Source organism: Olea europaea, chromosome 10, assembly GCF_002742605.1.
Source record: "Olea europaea var. sylvestris chromosome 10, O_europaea_v1, whole genome shotgun sequence".
Lineage (NCBI taxonomy): Eukaryota > Viridiplantae > Streptophyta > Magnoliopsida > Lamiales > Oleaceae > Olea > Olea europaea.
In genome coordinates, this window is record NC_036246.1 from 26,240,370 (window position 1) to 26,259,544 (window position 19,175).

Genomic DNA, 19,175 nt, shown 5'->3' on the forward strand with positions numbered 1-19,175 from the left:
AAAAAAAAAAAAAAAAAAAAAAAAGGATGGGTGAAAACCTTTTTGTTCGGAGTGTTGCCTATTTATGAACAACTTAGGATGCAACATTGTGTTGTGAATATTTGAGTGCACTTCTATCCCCATCATTATTGACATAGATTTTACCATTCAAACTAGTCTTTTTCTAAACGAACAAGACCCCTGCCAATGGGGTTGCCACGTGCACCTCCTGGACGGACAGACCATGGTCTACATGGCCCTGTCCGTGTAGCAGGCTTCTTCAAACTATGAAATGGTTTTAAGGCATTCGAAAGTCATTGACACTGCAAAGCCATTACATTTTTGCAATTATGGTTGTACTATTATTAAAGGTTAAACCCTAACCTTAAGGGTCTCCCACCACCCCTGACCTTGAGCATCGTGAGGGAGGTAAATCGTAGGTTATGCCTTCAAAGGTATAGGGTGGAAGGCTGCTTGTACACTTGCACTTACCCAAGAGCCAAATCCATATTTCAGGATTCGAACCCTTGACGTAGCAGCCTCAAGCAAAGCTGGATTTCTCCACCCTCCCATTTTACCACTTGGAGATGTGCCCTGGGGGCTATGGTTGTACTATTATTGTTTGTACATCTTGGGGTATGAGATATATTGAGCACCTTTACACGATTGATGCCCGCTATTAAACTATTAAAATTCTTAGAACTAATTCGTTTTTTCCTCATTATTTGTTTCAATTTTGTTACAGATACAGTGTGGTTGATATTGTACGAGGTGGCCAATATTTTTGCCATTAATTTTAACAACATTTAAAATAATCAATGGAATAGATTTTTAAACGTAATAGAATGTCAATGAAGATGTCAACAATTAATGCACAAATAGCATAATTCTATTTGTTTTGACTTTTAGTTGAAAAATCTATTTTATAAATATTAAGATTTTAGTTAAATGTAAAGTCAAAAAGAATATAAAAGATCAAAAATTATTTAATGGTGCTAAATATTATTCATTCATTTCACATTCCAGTTTCTGGCGCCCAGCATATATATTTAAACAGAACGGTGGAGAATCCCTTGGAAACAGTTGCACTCTGCAAAATGGTCAGCCAAATACAGCGGCCATCGTTTGTACCAAACCTTAATGAAATAAGAAAGTTCTTGAAAGTGTCAGCCGACTCTAAAAACCTCACAATCGGAAAAACTATTCATGCCCATTTGATTGTATCCAATCAAGATTCACATGATCACGTGATCGAGAGAAATTCTTTGATCAATCTGTACTCGAAGTGTGGTGAAATTTCAATTGCTCGCCAGTTGTTTGTTAGAATGCGCAAAAGGAATGTTGTTTCGTGGGGAAGTTTAATGGCTGGGTATTTGCATCATGGTTTGGCCTCTGAAGTTATAGGATTGTGCAGGAATATGGTAAAAGTAGACAAGTTGTGCCTAAATAAGTACATATTAGCGACAGTTATTTCGTGCTGTTCTCATTGTGTGTTGCTAGATGAGGGCCAACAGTGTCATGGTTATGCGTTGAAGTCTGGATTGAGTTTTCATCGCTATGTAAAGAATGCACTTGTGTCTATGTATTCAATGTGCTCGGATGTGAAAGGGGCTATGCAGGTTTTGTATTGGGCTCCTAGATCAGATTTGTGTACCTATAATTCTATTTTAAATGTGCTGTTAGATCATGGATATATGAGGGAAGCATTTGAGGTTTTGTGCAGATTGGCTGCAGAATATGAGCGTTTGGAGTGGGATAGTATTACTTATGTTAATATTTTTGGATTTTGCGCTCGCATTGGCGATTTGATTTTGGGCCAACAAACTCACAGCACAATGCTCAAAATTGGTGTTGAGCTTGATCTATTTGTTGGTAGCGCAGTCATAGACATGTATGGAAAATGTGGAGAAATTCTGTCAATGCGAAATTTTTTTAAAAGCTTGCAAACTAAAAATGTGGTCACATGGACAGCAATATTGGCTGCTTATTTACAGAATGAGTGCTTTGAAGAAGTATTGAAACTGTTTTTGGAAATGGAAATTGAGCATATTTTGCCAAATGAGTACACATTTGCAGTGCTTTTGCACTCATGCTCTGGTTTGTCAGCACTTGGTTTTGGTAATTCACTACATGCACGCATCGTGAAGATGGGGATGAAGAATCACATTATTGTGAGTAATGTTTTGATCCATATGTATTCAAGGTGTGGCTTGATTGAAGATGCTTGTATCGTCTTCACAAATATGACTTGTCGAGATGTTATATCTTGGAATTGTATGATAACTGGGTATTCTCATCATGGGCTTGGTAGGGAAACCTTGGCTGTGTTTCACGAGATGCTAGCAGCAAAAGAGCAACCAAACTATGTAACTTTTGTTGGGGCACTCTCAGCCTGTGCCTTTTTGGGAAGAGTAAATGAAGGTTTCTACTATTTGAACCATATGATGAGAGAGCTTGGCATTGAACCGGGGTTGGAGCATTACACCTGTATTGTTGGACTTCTGGGTAGAGCGGGGAGGCTTGAGGATGCTGTGAATTTCATGCAATCAACTCCAATAAAATGGGACATTGTTGCCTGGAGAACATTGCTCAATGCTTGTTGTGTCCATCATAATTATCATTTAGGAAAGCAAGTTGCAGAAACTGTGTTGCACTTGAACCCTGAAGATATGGGAGCTTGTATCCTGTTGTCAAATATGCATGCCAAGGCAAAGAGGTGGGATAGAGTTGTGGAGATTCGGAAGTTAATGAGAGAAAGAAACGTAAAGAAAGAGCCTGGATTGAGCTGGACAGAGATAAGAAATAACACACAAGTATTTGTTTCTGGTGACAATGATCATCCAGAGTCTGTTCTTATTCGTGAAAAAGTAAAAGAGCTTTTGACTGAAATTAAACCACTGGGTTATGTTCCAACAATAGCTTGTGAATTGCATGATGTGGAGGAGGAACAGAAAGAAGATTACCTCGGTTATCACAGTGAGAAGTTGGCTATAGCATATGTTCTTATGAAAACACCCCCAATGGCACCTATTCGCATCATTAAAAACCTAAGGATGTGTGTTGATTGCCATTCTGCCATTAAATTTATCTCAAAAGTCACAAACAGAGTGATAATTGTAAGAGATGTCAACCGTTTTCATAGTTTCAGAGAGGGATGCTGTTCCTGTACAGACTACTGGTGACATATAGGCCCAGCTTAGGAAAAAATATTTCATGATATATTAAACCATCCAGTTCCCAGTGGAGGGAATTGCATATAGCTAATCTAGGTAATTTATGTTGCTAGACATTTGTAAATTGGTCATAAGGGTTTTGCAGCAATTATCAATTCATGAGCCTAATATCCTTCCATATCCTCATTCTCACATATAGCAACTTATAAGTTAAGAGAAGCAATGATCCGCCAATTGAATAACAAATCCAACGATCTAGTACCTTGGTTGGATTGATGGCCAAAGCAATTCTGATAACATAAGAATTCCTAGTTACTTGGTTGATACTTGTAAATGACCTCTCAACTCTCTCTATACAGCATTTGCTGCATAATTTTCTCGGATCACTTGGCAGAATTGAAATCAACGGTTATATTAGCAGGTCATCCATAGACATCCAGTGTTCTATCTTTATATCCCTGAAGATGAGCGAAGGTGAACATATTGGGAGAGTTTAAGGCATCAAATGATGGGGTGTCACGTGGTATCTTGCTGTCTACTGGATAGTTAAGATGTTTGTGTAACAAGTTCAGCACCCGTTTTTTTGCCAGAATGTGTAGTCTCTTTACTATGACAATAGTTATATTCAGCATTTAATCGCTCTCTGGACAGGAGGGATCAAATTTAGTGAAGTTGCAGCTACAGGTTAGTATTTTAAATGAAATCTCTTCTTCAAATATTGATAAATGATGAATATGACATTTGGAGGAATTTGATAACATTTATGAGAGGAACAAAGAGGGGGAAAGCTATTAGTTATATTAACTTTGATATTAATCATGATAATAGATGTTATACTGGATTAAGTGGAAATGCATAATAATATGTCTGTGAAAAGAATGTGTTGAATTTGAAAAATGAGAAAACGACGAGAGACGAAATAAAAGGAAAAAGAAGAAATGTTGAAATTTGAAGTCTGTTATAAGTTTCGAGTAAAATAAAACAATAATGCATTAAAAGCTACACTCATCTAATTTTATAAATTCATTAAAATTTATTCTCCCATCTCCATTTTCATCAAACACACTAATCATTCTCCTGCAGTTCTCTATTTCTAATCCTTCCTTTAAGCGCAGAGAACATAGAACCGTTTGCAACTCTCTTGCATCAATAAATCCATCTTTGTTCTGGTCAAACATATCAAAAGCTAATTTCACTTCATCCAAACAAGGATTCTTCTCTTCAAACATGTTGAAAAGGTCATTAGCATCCAATTTTTCTGGAAGCTTCCCTTCTTCAGGACTAAAAAAAATTCCCATACTGATTATAACTATTTCCATATCTCCTTTACACACACTTTCATCAACCATCTTCTCTCTAAAGGACGGTTTCTTCTTGGATAACTCAAAATCTTTGTTCCTCCAGCCTGAACTTTGGGTTCACTGAACCTAATGAATCGGGATTGGATTGAAAATTTGCATTCTGTTAAAAAAAAAAAAAAAAACTGTGGATTTTCTCTCCGTTCAGGATTATATGGAGAAAGAGGAAATGGACCAATCCAAGAATTAGACTGATACGTTGAATTGTATTCATCGATATGTTCTCTAGGGGCAATTGATTCAAATAAATGAGAGACATGGCTAATGATTTTCTCTGAATGACAAAAGGATTAGAATGTTTAAAAAATATATCTTAAATGCAGATGGAGACCAGATTGCTGGAAATGATATGATGAAATTGAAATTGATAGCTTTCAAATTTGAGGAAGGTGCTTGTGAGGTGCAGTCCAAGTCTTTTAAAATTGTCAAAAACATTAAGAAATTGTACTCAAAAGAAAATGTGCAAGGAAGTTTCTTTGTTACTGGGCTTTGTAGAAGTTGATGTGGTAGGGCCAGCCAGTTGGCCAGATTGTCTTTGTGATATTTTATGTAGTGATGGCAACATGGCGGGTATGAGTTGGGGCATCCTTCCCCACCCCCGCCCTACTAGATATTTTCTTTCCCCATACCCGTCCCATACGCATTTAAGTCGGGGACGGGTCAGAGGGGGGGGGGGGGGGGGGGCAAGTCTCCTACCCCATTTATCGCCCCTTTTATTTTTTTCAAATTTTATGTTTTGCTTTTATTTTTTATGTTCTTAGTTAATATATATTATTACTTTTTCACCAATTTAGTAAAAATAACTTATGTTCTCTTTAAAAATGATGATAAATATTTTATTTTTGTTTGATAAAAACTTATATTTGAAATTAATATTAAACAGGTTGGGTAATGGGGTGGGGACTATGTTTTCCGTACCTATCCCATACCCGTCCAATGTACCCGGTTAGGTGGGTATTCCCCATCCCATTCGGGGCAAGGCCCCACGGGTATCGGGTTGAACTAGTTTTTTTGCCATCCCCAATTTTATGTGGAATTTATTAAGAAATTGCCCCCACTTTTGGACTAGTTGACTTGTGCAAATTGCTTTGGTATCTCCTTGACTTGAAACAACTTTGAAGGTTCTTTACCCAATGAACAAGAATTAGAAATTCTTAATAAATTTTTAAAATATTTTGCTTGTGTATTTTTTCTTTATATAAAGGAGAAAGTGGGTTGGGCCGGTTGTGGGCTTAGCTACTGAAGCCAAGTTTGTCCTGATCGGTCCGTTCCAAAATTACACCCCTAGACATGGATATTGACTTGGAGTCATATTTCCACGATTATGCCCATGCGCTTAGACTACGGTATTATTTGTTTTTGAAAAATGGATGAGTGATTTTTGTTACAAAATTTGAAATTATCAACCTTATCAAAATTGGAGGAAGTAACGGCAAGAAATGAGTAATAGAATACCAAAGAAACGCTAACGAAAAAAGGACAAAGTAACACCAAGTAAAATGGATGTAAAGTCGAGGCAAGAGTTGAACTCTTTGTCCATAAGTTGATTTTGTTTTTCAGTGCTTACGGATGATGGTAATCAACTCCTAGGATATAATGATTACCTTCTCGTGTTTGTAACGCTTCAAAACCACAAGAACAATTAACCAAAAGATGGTTTTTGTATTCCTTTTTTTCTTAAATGAAAGACAAAATTTTATGCAGAATTTTGGTTAGGAAAAAATATATTTTATGTTATGCTATGATTGCATATGATTGAGATGTAGTAATGGACGTTCCAAGAGTCTAATTTATAGAAGAGGAGAGAGAGAGTGAGTGAAGAGACACACTTCAAAACTCGCCGGCCTTCATAAAGGGTCGCAACCCATTTTGTCACTAGCCTACCGCTGCCAGCTATTTATATTATTTTGACATCTACTCCTGCGTGGTGAGTTCTGTGGGCTTGTTATTATTGGGCATGGGAGTTTAAACAAAAGGGGTTTTAATGTTGCGTCTATCTATCTTAGAGAGTTGAATTTGGAAAATTTTCTATATTATGTGACAGTATATGTGACTTATATTTTTAGGTTATCTCAATAACATAGCAAAGGAAGGCTCGACTTACTTTCACCCATGGTGCAAAACAACTGTATGCTTATTCTTAAGATTGGTTGTTTCTGCTACCTTAAATTTGAATATGAAGTTCTTGAAGTATGTTTGTTGGTGGTATATAGTGGTAATAGAAATGATGGTAGGACGTTGATCGGTGCTTAGAAAGTCCAAGAGTTTCCTTTCGTAGTATTCGATGGCCGATAAGTGAATTCACTTCAAATTACTAACAGAAATCAAGTGTATTTCACAAGTATTTGTGAATGGAATGATATCCAGAGAAATATTTATCTAATTTAGCTGTTCTCTGCAGTGTTTCATATGTTACCTAATCAGTTATTTAAACCTATTTTAGGAGCTTGGCCTGTCTTAATTGATGACTTCGTTGAGCACATGTACAGGTAATCCTGTGTCTCTCTAATAATGCCTTTTTTTATTTAAAATAAAGCTGCGTAGTTTGGTGAGCTAATTTTAGCTGATATATATTGTTCAAGATCAACTAGAGCAGTAAAATACTAGCATGAGGCTATTAGTAGTGTAATATATGAAACATCAAATGTTATAATTTCTATCAAAATGATTATACCGCCAAATGCCTTTCACTTGCATAATTTTTACTTAGCCAATGATAAAATTGAAGGCAGTTACTGTTGGTCTTTGCAAATGATAGCCATATCATCGCCCATGATGGTGACAGCCTTGTGGGTTTTATGGCATTATGTTTCTGAAGACAAATTAGACAATGATTACATGTAATTTGCATTTAATTTAGATATTCAGTGGTTTGTTTGTTTGATTTAGATATTCAGTTGATTTATTTTTCTCGCTTGTCTTTCCCCTCTCTCTGCATCGATATGACATATATACGCTATGATGCAGGATCAGGGGATCCAGCGACCCTCCTAGTTTTTCCTGTAACTGGTGACTCAGAAGCCCAGCAATGTGATGGTGCAGGCTTGAAAAATTTATTTGGTAGTATCTTAAAAGTTTCATGTGAATTAGCGTTTTGAGAATGGTTGTCCTATTTATGTTCATACCATTCCCGTGTTTGGATATAGTTAAGAGGGAATGCACATGATATTTACCTATTCCACAAACAAACAACGCCTTCATGACAATGTATGTCATCACGCAGGGTTAAAACCTTTTCCTGGTTTCAAGAGAAAGTCGAGTAACAACTTGCTGATAGCACAGGAATTTTCGGACGGGTATGTTAGCCCTAATACCATGACAATTCCGAAGAGAGCACTTTTATACTCCTGAAAATCCCGTTACCTGGGGAGAGAATCCACTTGGTAATGCAATGGACGATTGTGCGGAAATTGTTAAGCATAACAGTCCATATGGTTGTACAATGTCATCTTGCGCAGTTGAAGGCAGCCTTTCCAAGGGTTTTGCTCGACTTTTTTCAAGTGGTTCATGTTTACGTTATGACCAGGATAGAAGTCTCTCATATACATGAGAGTGATGCAGTGAATGTAATGGGTTTGTGAGTTACATAAATGTACGTTCAACAATTCTTTTTTTTCTTTTTTTTGGATGGAGGGCCACTAGTGCTTCTCTAGCTTGGTGTATCCCTAATATTTTTCTTGTATGATTTAGTGAAGAAATAAAGCTCTTGTTTGACATGTATGGTTGAAAATTGATAAAAGTTGTGGATCTCATGTAATATATGGTTAAAATATAATAATGAATAAGGTTATGAACATTTTCATATAATTAAAATGTGATGTGTATATATATTTAGTCTGACTAGAGCGGTCAAATGTATACCAAACACGAACCCGGGTCATTTGCCCATGCATCCAACAGATCTCACAACTCACAAGACAAATTCTTGTATCGGCAAATTGAGTGAAATACGTCTCTGCACGTTTAAAATTACATGTTGGGGACACATTTAATTTCTTTTTCTTTATCACTGTCTAATACTATAAATTGTCTGTACCAAGCACATTCAATATCGCACCATTCATCTTCGATGCCAAGAATTATGGAAGAAAAGGATTTTAAGAGATCAAAAACCTTGGACACTGCTGCATGAGTTTCATACCGATAATGTGAAAATCTATTATGAACCACGGTGTAGCATATACACAAGCAAGCTTGCTGTTAAATGCTGACACAAAGCACAAGCAAGCCTGCTGTTAAATACCGACACAAAGCTGATTAAGAAGGTTGAACTTGGATATAACTCTTCCTCAAATTCTAACAAGAGGATTAGACAATATGTACAGGAAGCTATATGAGTATTAACCTAGAATCTCTGAATCCTGTTATCCTCGATGGCCAAATATTCATTTCTTAAAGGCAAGGATGATGGTACATGTCATTTTTTACTGATGCCCGTGTTTGACACTAAGCCACTATGCAAAGATGGTAAAAAGATGACATTCTGCCAAAAGTAATTTCCTTCTCTTTGTCAAGACTATGGAAAATTAAGTATCAAAAAATTACCATTGGTACTAGGCAGCAATGGGTACCTCCTTGTAGTTTTGAGCAGCATTATCCCAACTTAGATCCTGCATCATTCCTCGTCTCTGGAGACCCTTGCAACTCTTTTTGTATTGTCAAAAGGTTAATAAGCAGTTCCCTAATGCATTGTTAAGTTCATTTGTCTCAGCCTTTGCAAAAGTCCATCCAAGCCCTGTCTCTTCAAAAGGGTTGAAAGGCTGCACTGTATCTTTTAGTCCACCTACTACATGAACGACTGGAATTGTCCCATAACACATTGCATATAGCTGGTTCAGTCCACAAGGTTCAAATCTTGATGGCATCAGAGGTATATCTGCCCCAGCAGTTATCTGATGAGCTGTCTTCATAGAGAAACAGACCCACCCCCTAACTCTGTTACTGTACTGGCCCTCAAACTGCCTAAGCATCTGTTCAAGATTGGGCCTACCAGTGCCCAACATGACCAACTGCGCATCCTGGCCCATCATCCAGGGAACAGCTTCTGCTATCAAATCAACTCCTTTCTGATGATCAAGTCTCCCAATGAAACCAAGTAACGGGACATCAGCACGGACAAGCAAACCAAGCTCCTTTTGCAATGCTGCCTTGCACTGGGGTTTACCAGTCTGTAGGGTGTTGAGGGAGTAATTAACATACCCATCAGATTGTAGGTAAATATCTAACTCGGGGTTCCAATCCTTTGTATCGATACCATTGACAATTCCATGAAATTTCCAATCATTCTCATTTATAATCCCATGTAGACCCCAGCCGCCTTCAGAGGTTTTTAGCTCCCAAGAATATCCATGACTAACTGTAAGTACACGATCTTCCGTCCTCAGACTTGCTGCAAAGATGTTCAAGTGCTCTTCTCCAACTGGATCATACAAGCTAAAAAGGTCTAAGTAGTGTGGTGGAAGACCCATGTAGGAAAAATCATCCACATGACCACGGCCTTGATTGTAGGCATTCATAAATGAACAGCAAAAAGAACCAGAAGTGAGATTGCAGGATTATCAATTTCCATTTCAAAAGAAACCTTATTAACACTGCAACCTGCCAACCTTTCAGAAATCAGTTAAGTACAATTCCGGAAATCAATGAATTGAGAGCGCAGAAAGTTGAGTACACATTTTTTCCAACCACTTTAGTCAACTAATCTTATGTCTTATTAATCTACATATTGTCTTTAGCTATAGTTGGCCAAATCCATTAGCTTTATTTAAAAAGTTTGAGTTGAATAGTGTTTTTTTACAAATGTCCAATATCTCAACTCGAAAGTCTAATCTATTTATGCCTTCTGCTTTATTTTCTTCATGAGATAGCTTAGGGTATCAGACAAACATGATTCGAAAAGAGGTGCTTGAAGTATGTCCACAGCGTATTAAGGCCCTGTCTGGCTGTGATTTTAAGCTGAATTTGGACCGTTGCTGATCAAAAATTGCACCGTTGGACAATTTTTTAATGGAAATATTCTGACATCTTTGCAGTACAACAACAGGCCATTTACTCTCATTTTTCCAATATTACCCCCGTCATTACACACTCTCAACTGCCAAGATTCTCTCCCCTTTTTCCTTGCACCGGTACCTCACATTTCGCATATTTCTCTCCCTACAAACACCCGACGATGAACTTCTAGATCTAGTCGTAAATATTTTTTTCCTTCAATTAGCGCTCTGGCAGTACAAAGAAGAAATTTTTTCCCCGTCAAATCCTATTGTCTGAGAGTTTTTTCCCCCGTCAAATACGGACTCGTGTTAGGCGGTAGACGACGACGAACCTGCTTGCCGGAATACAGCTTGTGAGCTCACAACATGGACCCATATGTCCCCTCAGTAAGTGTTTTCAGTTCCAAATTTTTTGTTGCACCTACAGAACACACAATTTTGAACTGAACCCAACTTATTTAATGAACTCGTCTTCGCCCTTTTTTGTCGCAGACGAGTGGAAACGTAAATTCGTCCACCTCCAACCCTTTTCCCAGCATGACCCAACCAGTACCACCAACGTGCAAGCACGCCCAATGGAATCCACATGAGAACTGGATTTTCATTGCCGCGTGCGAGACGGTGATAGCCGACGGTCACCGTAACGGAAAGTGCTTCACGAAACACGGATGGGACCAACTTATCTGTTTGTTCAATTCGAACTCCGGTCACTGTTGGACGAAGCAGCAGCTGAAGAATCATTGGGATGGTCTTCGAACGAAACACAAACGTCTAATGGAGCTTATTCACAGTACTGGAGTGGAGTACATCTCCAAAATGGGATATATTGCTGCTTCCGACGACTGGTGGGAGAGAAAGATAAAGGTACACTACTTAATATGGTCATTTTTCGCATTTTACAAATTGAATTGCTTTCAAACTGGGAAACTCGTGCAATGTCCTGCTATTAATTTTCTATTCACTATGGACCCTCCCCAGTCAGCATCTTCATAGTTCTCAGGATCCTGATATTCATTCTTTTTGCATAGACTCGCCAAGGGATTTTCTTAAATTTTTAGGTTCAATGATTGGAATTTAATCATGAAAATAGTGCGAAAAAAGTAAAACTGTTAGATCTTGAAGAAGGAGACATGCTATGCTGTCCTTATGCGTGTTTGGCCCTCGTAAATATTGTCGTCTGTGTTCAATATATATCAGTAACCCAGATCCAAGACTTTGGAGTAATTAGGTGAGTTTCACTAGAAATGTTGTGTAATTAGGCTGTGTTTACAGTCAGAAATCCTAAATATATTGGTCCCATACGGGATAAATAGCACATTCAAGAGGGAAAAAAAGAGAATCGATCGCCTCATAAGGTCAGGAAAATAGCCAGTTTTATTCTTAAGATTCCGGCTGTATACACATGGGATGACGTTTCTTTATTATAAATCACCAACTTCTTGGGAAATCTGTCTAGAAGTTTAAATGACCATCTCATCTAAAAACATGAAAAACTATTGATTGGTCTCCTCAGACTTGTAATTTCAATTTCAAGTGACTATTGAATGGCTTTGAGGCATGGGGCTCTGTTTCTTCCAACACTCAAGGTGACGTACTGACTATTACTTTCGATATGCACAACACAGTTTATTTTTCAAATTTTGACTACACAAGTTTCTATGCTATGTTGAAACCATTGCTGTTTTGAAGCATTCTGATGTTCAACTTCTTCTGCATGTGTAACAGGGAAATAAGGACTACAAAGAATTCAAAGGCAAAGACTGCAGGGAGGTGTACAGCCTCAAGGTGCTATTCGGGGATGCATATGACAACGATAAGTATGCAGTCACACCCTCAACAATGTGCAGGACAGGCTTCTCCATGTTCGAAGATAGTGGACTTGAGGACCTACGCGACAGTCAACTGCTTGACAAGGAAGGCACCGGGTCAAGTGATGAGAGCGAGAAAACAGAATTGGCTGGATCCAGTGCGGACATGCCGAGGCCGCAAAGTGGGGATAAACGTAGGTCTGGCGGCAATAGCAAAAAAGGTAAGAGAGCAAAAATGTCCGCCTCGGATGTATCAGACACTGTTAACCGTGCTTCCACTGCCAGTGAAAAGGTAGCAGCTACAATCAACAATTTGCTGGGTCCTAATGTTCCAGATGCGCAGACGCTCATGAACGAGATGTTGTCGACTGGCCGACTGCACAAGAAAACTTATATGTACTTCTGGAAGTTGAGCTTCCTGTCACTGAGGCATAATAGGGAGATACTTGCAATGCAGGAAGACGCGAACGACAAACTGGACTGGGTCGAGTGGAGCTGGCTGGAGCACAGAAAGGCTCATCTGAAGTGAAATCTGCGGCACGGAAAATTTTCCTCTTACAGCAGTTTTATGTAGACATTTTTAATTGTGTGTTGTTTTTTCATTTTTCATTTCGGCATGTCTATGTGAACAAAAATGGGACTTTACTACTAAGTGATCTCACGAATCCACAACTGCAATGAAATATTTCATGTCACTTTCAAAAGATTATGTACCTGTTGCCATTGCATACCAATTACTATACGTGCCTGAATATTAACTCATTCCAAGGGTCCTATTTAAACAATGACCCATAGTTAGTACACTGACCATCAATTAAGTCAAGAATCTTTTTTTTTCATGAGCTTTTCTTCCAGCCAATGTCCATTTTAATTTGTACTAATGACAGTAATCTGTGGAGCAACGTCTATTAAAGAGAAAGTGCAACCAATCCCTTCCATTCTCACAAAAACTTGAACTTCCAAGGAACGTAGCTTGGGTTTTTTTTTTCAGTGCTTCTTTTGCAATTACTAAGTGAAAATGGCGAATTTCAATTTCAACTGTGTGCTTCTGCCGTCCTCTGAATGTGAAGATGAGATCGGGGAGGAGGAACTTCTGCAAGAGCTCGAAGAGGACATCATCGAGTAGTTTCGCTACTGTAGAATGTCCTCTATAGATGTGGCAACTTACTATCGTGAACAGAGACGTCGAATTAGAAGATTTCCCTTCGCGAGGAACGGACACATGTTTATGCTAGACGCCATGCAATGTAATCCTGAACAGTGTTATGCAGAATTCAGGATGTATCCTGCCATGCTGCGTACGTTCACTCATATACTCTGTGACGAATATGGACTGCGTAGTGGCCAGCAAGTTGATGTGTATGAACAAGTTGGAATGTTTTTATGCATATTAGCCCATGGAAAGGGCTACAGACAGGTTCGAACTTTGTTCAATCATTCTTTGCAAACTATTGGGCACTATTTCAAAATTGTGCTTGATGCCGCATGCGAATTTGCTATACGCCTCATCAGACCTGATCCAAACTATAATCACGGTGTGGAGCATCACGTACCAAATTTGAACCAACATCCGTTATTCGAGAATTGCATAGGTGCAATTGACGGAACGCACGTGCAAGCTATCTTACCGCGGGACGAACGAGTAAATTTCATCGGACGCAAGGGCTTTCCAACACAAAATGTTCTGGCAACATGTGATTTTAATATATGTTTCACATTTGTGCATGCAGGGTGGACGGGAACAACGCATGATTCACGCATGTTGGCTCGGTCTATACATAGTCCTGAAATTGATTTTCCCCATCCTGCCCCGGGAAAATATTATCTTGTCGACTCAGGATTTGCCCATAGACCTGGGTACATGGCTCCATACAAGGGTTCTGATATACTGTATCATTTTCAGCAGTTCTACGACGGTGAGTTGGGTTGTAGACGAAACTTTCGCAATGCACGTGAGAGATTTAATTTCAGGCATTCGTCGTGCAGAAACGTTATCGAGCGTGCCTTTGGTGTGTGGAAAGTTCGGTGGAAAATACTCGATCGTATGCCCAGTTATACTTTCAAAATGCAAACTGTTGTTGTCCTAGCCACGATGGGTATACATAATTTTGTTTTTCATCGATATACATAATTTTCATATTTCTAACGTCGTAAATACAAGTTTTTCGAACCAATGGAAAAAAATATATAACTCCTTTTTTTCTTATTCGTCGTCCGAATTCATGCCTCCCTTTCTTACTGTTACTTTTTTAAATAATCTAATAAAAATTTTGACGTCATTTAGAAAATTACCTAACAAATGAAAATTTTTTTTTATCTAGAAACATCATTAAAAAAATTAAGAATTTCGATAACAAGCTAACTTTAAAAATTTATCGACGATTGCACGATAGTCAAATACATAGATCTTTTATATTCTCTCGAAGTTCATTTCGAGATCTATATTATAGACATATCGAATGATTTAAATTTTTTTTTCCTCCTTATTTATATATTTTTTTAAGTATGAGATCAATTTTTTCCTTTTTTTCTTAAGGGTATTGCACAAATTTTTTTACACAATTTAAATCGTAAAGATATTGCACAAAAATTAGTAAATGGGGAGGGGAAGAGAGTGGTTTTGTTGTGCATTATCGATTTGTTTCAATTTTTGTCATGTTTTTTTTGCTTTTGGTCAAATTATGGTCTTTTTTTTTTTTTTTTTTGCTTTTAGTCAAATTATGTGGGCCCATGCACCACATTGTTGTGGTTGGGAATTGAGTGGATGTCATAATGACTGCAAAATTCTCGGTCAATTTACATGAGAAAATGAGGAAAGATAAATAATGAACTCCAGGACAAAATGGTCACTTTGGCAAATTTTTACAAGGCCATGCACGTTGTTGCCTGACAGTGGGCCATTGTGATGTGACTGGAAAATCAATTCTTGTGGAGTAATAATCTCTACCAGACGGGCCCTAATTCTAAAATCTTTGCAGTATTTGGAAGAATTCAAGAAAGAGGTAGGCGAAATTCTACATGCTGATATTAGATCATTAGCATGTTGGCTGGCTGTTGAAAAATTTGATGTAAAAACTGCAATGATCTTATGCCAAAGGTGAAAGCACAACCAAGTAGGTGGAGATGTAAGTATAATGCAAACCTAGTGTTCTAAACACTACAGTACATTCATGTATCATTTTCTAGTGATGATTCAATCTCTACCTAAGCATCTGCATCAGATGCTGACACTTCTGCTCATGTGATCAAAATTACAACATACATTAGATCATCTCGAAGGCCATGAGTAGAGCTATACGAACAAACCTGGTGTGCAATGTTATGAATCACACGGAAAGATCTTGTGTATTTCATCAATCCATTGTTGCGGTAATATACCTTAAGGTACACTGGCAGTAAAGCACTGCGCCAATCATTTGCAATAAAAACTAAATTTCCATCTCCATAGCAGACACTACCACATGGAACAAGCCAAGGAACCTGAATCACCATATTTATCCTATTCATATAACATCTTTGTAGATGGAGCAGATGTAGGTCACAAAGCGAAACAAGCCATTCAAGAATACTTGCAAAAGAGCTCAAGCATAACAAACCCCCACCCCCAACAAAGCCCCCCTCCCAAAGAGAGAGAGAGAGAGAGAGAGACTGTAGTTGCAATAGAAGTTTATTTTTTCTTCGCTTTTTCTCTTCACAAGACAGTTGACCACTACAAAGGAAGCTATTTCCTAGACTCTGATTTTCAATGGCTTAATTTATTCATACCTCAAAAGCAGCTTTGCAGAATAAAACCATACGCTTCAAAATATCCTGCAAAAGGCAACAAAGAAACAAATATTAAGGACCTAAAGATTGTTGAAAAGGGATATTAGAAAAGCCTAAAATGTCAATGTCAATGATTGTATATACCGAATAAAAACCTAATAACAGAATGGTATCGTGAATCATATAGAGGCTCAATCCATCAGAAATTGCAATTAATTTCAGTAGCATAGGCAGGGGTGGATCTATTGACCCCACTGGACCCTTAAAAAGCCCACATAATAGTAAAAATAGCAGATGAGATATGGGCAATATGTTTGGATTTCGCAAGAACAAGGGCTCTAATTCAGCAAGAAGAGGTTCAATTACAAATAATTCTGTCCCACCTCCGTCATTTCAATCGTCGGGTTTCAATTATTTGAACAATAATCCAAATCCCTCTCCTTCTACTTCTATCACTAATAACGGTACAAGCGGCATGGCTTCTAGCAGTGGGATGGACAAGAAGAAAAAGTTCTAGTAGCGGGATAAACAAGAAGAAAAAGTAAGGATACGTCCCTGATAAGAAGCATTTTTTGCCCATTTTTACGGATACCAAGTTCCTACTTCTTCTTTGTTGATTTTTCCCCACTTTTACTGCTAGTTCTTTAAGGACCTGACCTGTGATTAAGAAGCAATTTAAATGAATACAACTTTAAGGTTTTAGATAGATCGTTGTTTATGACACAATTTGAGTATATACATGTGATGTCCTTCTAACACTCTAGACTGATAAAATGATTTGGATAAATTACGGCATATGGTGTCTCTGTTTTTACAAAATCACTTCCACTAATGCTGACCATGTTTTTAATTATCTGCAAACAAGGTTTATTTGCTGAACTTCTAAAATGAGGTTCTACTAGCAAAGGATGAAAAAAACGCTTCTTGAATTTTTTACATTAACTCACTATCTGTTTTAGGCAGATGGTTTGAAAAAAGAATGATAATTTAAGCTATTGGGTACTTCTTTTTGAATATTATCGTTTTTGTCTACTTTGAAGTTATTTTTTACGTAATTCTGTCTCGCGGCTCTCGCCCCCACTGGACCAAAGTCTTGGGTCCGCCCCTGAGCATAGGTGATCACTCTCTTGGAAGCTACATGAATAGTTCGTGAAAACCAGGAAGTACCAAACTACTTATTTATGTATGCAAATGTCAGCTAGCTGTGTTCAGGAAGAAAATGAATACACGAGCATCTCTACCATGAGTAAAGGCATCAAGCAATAAGATTATGGTTCTTTCACATGAGGAATAAATGTATGCATAACGCTAAAACTATATGAAAATATCTTACCACATGGTTCCCTCCATAAATATTATTTTCTATATACTGAAACACAGGACTATCTGTGAAAACAAAATCTACACCATCAATGTAGGTCTGGAAGTATGTCACCTCCATATCCTGAAAAATGTACCATGTTATAAACTTGTACATAAAATAAATCTAAATGACATTTTATTTTTGGAAATTACCTGGCCATCTATTTTATACATTTTCCGAACTCCTGAATGTTGAGGTTCAGCATAGTTACCGTAGCGAGGGGCTACAACCTATCAATTACTGAAAACAATTAATTTTTAATTTAACATGATTAATAAGACTAAGAAACTGAGAATTTATTGCTTTAGTAAATGTTGATTATGTTATGAAGACTAAATTTTGTGGTAAAACTATACATCCAATTGCTTAGTAAATAAAACTAGTCTCTGTGATGAGAAGGGTTCTCTATTGAAAATGACATCAGTGGATGCATCAATTTTGAACTGTTTAGTAAAAAGGTATATTAAACTTTACCATGACTCTGTGTCCATGACGAGCCAAAGACTTGGGTAAAGCTCCAGCGACATCTCCAAGCCCATCTGACATAATTTTCATACTCATTGATTCACATGGACTATAACCTAAGAGTCAACAAGCAAATACCAGAAAACAACAAAAATCTACTTTTATTGCCAACATATATAATACCAACAACAGAGTAAGAACCCTGGCATCCCAACCCTTTGTGGCCTTCTAACCTAATCCGTTCCTCGGTGCACGTTTTCCTATTTGACATTTTCCATTCTTTGGCTGCAGGATTTGCAAGGGAAAAAACCTAGAGCACAATCCACTAGTCTTTAGCTTATTCCCCAGAAAATTGTTAAAAGAATAGGCAAATATTAGAATACTCCGGAAGTGTCAGTCAGCAATTCAGTGTGGGTTACAAAAGAATCCAGCTGGCAACTTTGTACAAGCATCCACTGATCCACTACCTACCTATTTGCATGTATTTCAAATCTCTTCTTTCAGTAAGATTGACATCATTGTCTTCAATATTAATTGTTAAAATAGTCTCGTACTTTCCATTTGCAAGCATAATAATAAATGCGATCACAAATGGTTTCAATTAGCAAGCATATTAATAAATGTAATCACAACAGTCGTTATTTACATCTGACTCGAACAGTATCTGCTACGTATTAATTATCACATATGTATAATAACTTCTGCATGCAAAGGAACAGGAACTTGGGAAATCTTGTTCCCTTTTAGAAAATTCCCTTGTTATGGACTCATCCCTTTCTTATAGCCTGTACGAACTCTATCCTCTTTCTCCACCCCACGCTTCCACAATATAACGATAATCTCCCAACATTATCTTCACTAAAAATTCTTGAAAATCTGTCTTTATGGCAATTAGACATACCCCCAACATCAACAAAATTTTTTTGGTTTGTATGCAAGTATAGGAATCATGGGTCGATGGCAATTTCTACTGTTGAGAAGCATAGAACTGTCCAGCATAGTTTGGAAGGTCCCAATAGACGCCATAAAACTGTAGATAAAATGCTTCTATAAAACTATATCTTCAAGATTCTACGAATGTGAGGGATTTCGTGTAAATCGAAGAACACTCAGTTGCAGGAATTTAGAGATAATCAAACCCAATTGGCGTTTTCTCGAATAGAGGAAATCCTGGTGTGCAAAAAGAGCCTCTTTAAGCTTGTATTAGGTTTTTAGGGTAAGTACTCGGTAGAGGAAGTGAAGGAAAAACCATGAACATAGGGCCAAATGGA

The 19,175-nt window shown here is 37.6% G+C and overlaps 2 protein-coding genes across 2 annotated transcripts in view; one reads left to right on the top strand and one right to left on the bottom strand.

Annotated features, from left to right (window-relative positions):
• Positions 1-3,818, top strand: part of LOC111401650 (pentatricopeptide repeat-containing protein At5g39680-like) — a 6,977-nt gene extending 3,159 nt beyond the window's left edge. The window contains exon 2 of the mRNA XM_023029492.1: positions 1,006-3,818. Within this exon, the coding sequence (XP_022885260.1) occupies positions 1,077-3,161 (2,085 nt within the window). The 5' untranslated portion in view covers positions 1,006-1,076 and the 3' untranslated portion in view covers positions 3,162-3,818. The remainder of the gene's footprint in view (positions 1-1,005) is intronic.
• A 5,233-nt stretch (positions 3,819-9,051) lies between these two features.
• Positions 9,052-18,663, bottom strand: LOC111401651 (granule-bound starch synthase 2, chloroplastic/amyloplastic-like). The gene is given in 7 exon segments (XM_023029493.1): positions 9,052-10,007; position 12,335; positions 15,618-15,791; positions 16,077-16,121; positions 17,410-17,520; positions 17,592-17,669; positions 17,914-18,663. Coding segments are annotated over 7 exon segments (1,452 nt in total). The 5' UTR covers positions 18,001-18,663.
• Positions 18,664-19,175: the final 512 nt, after the last annotated feature.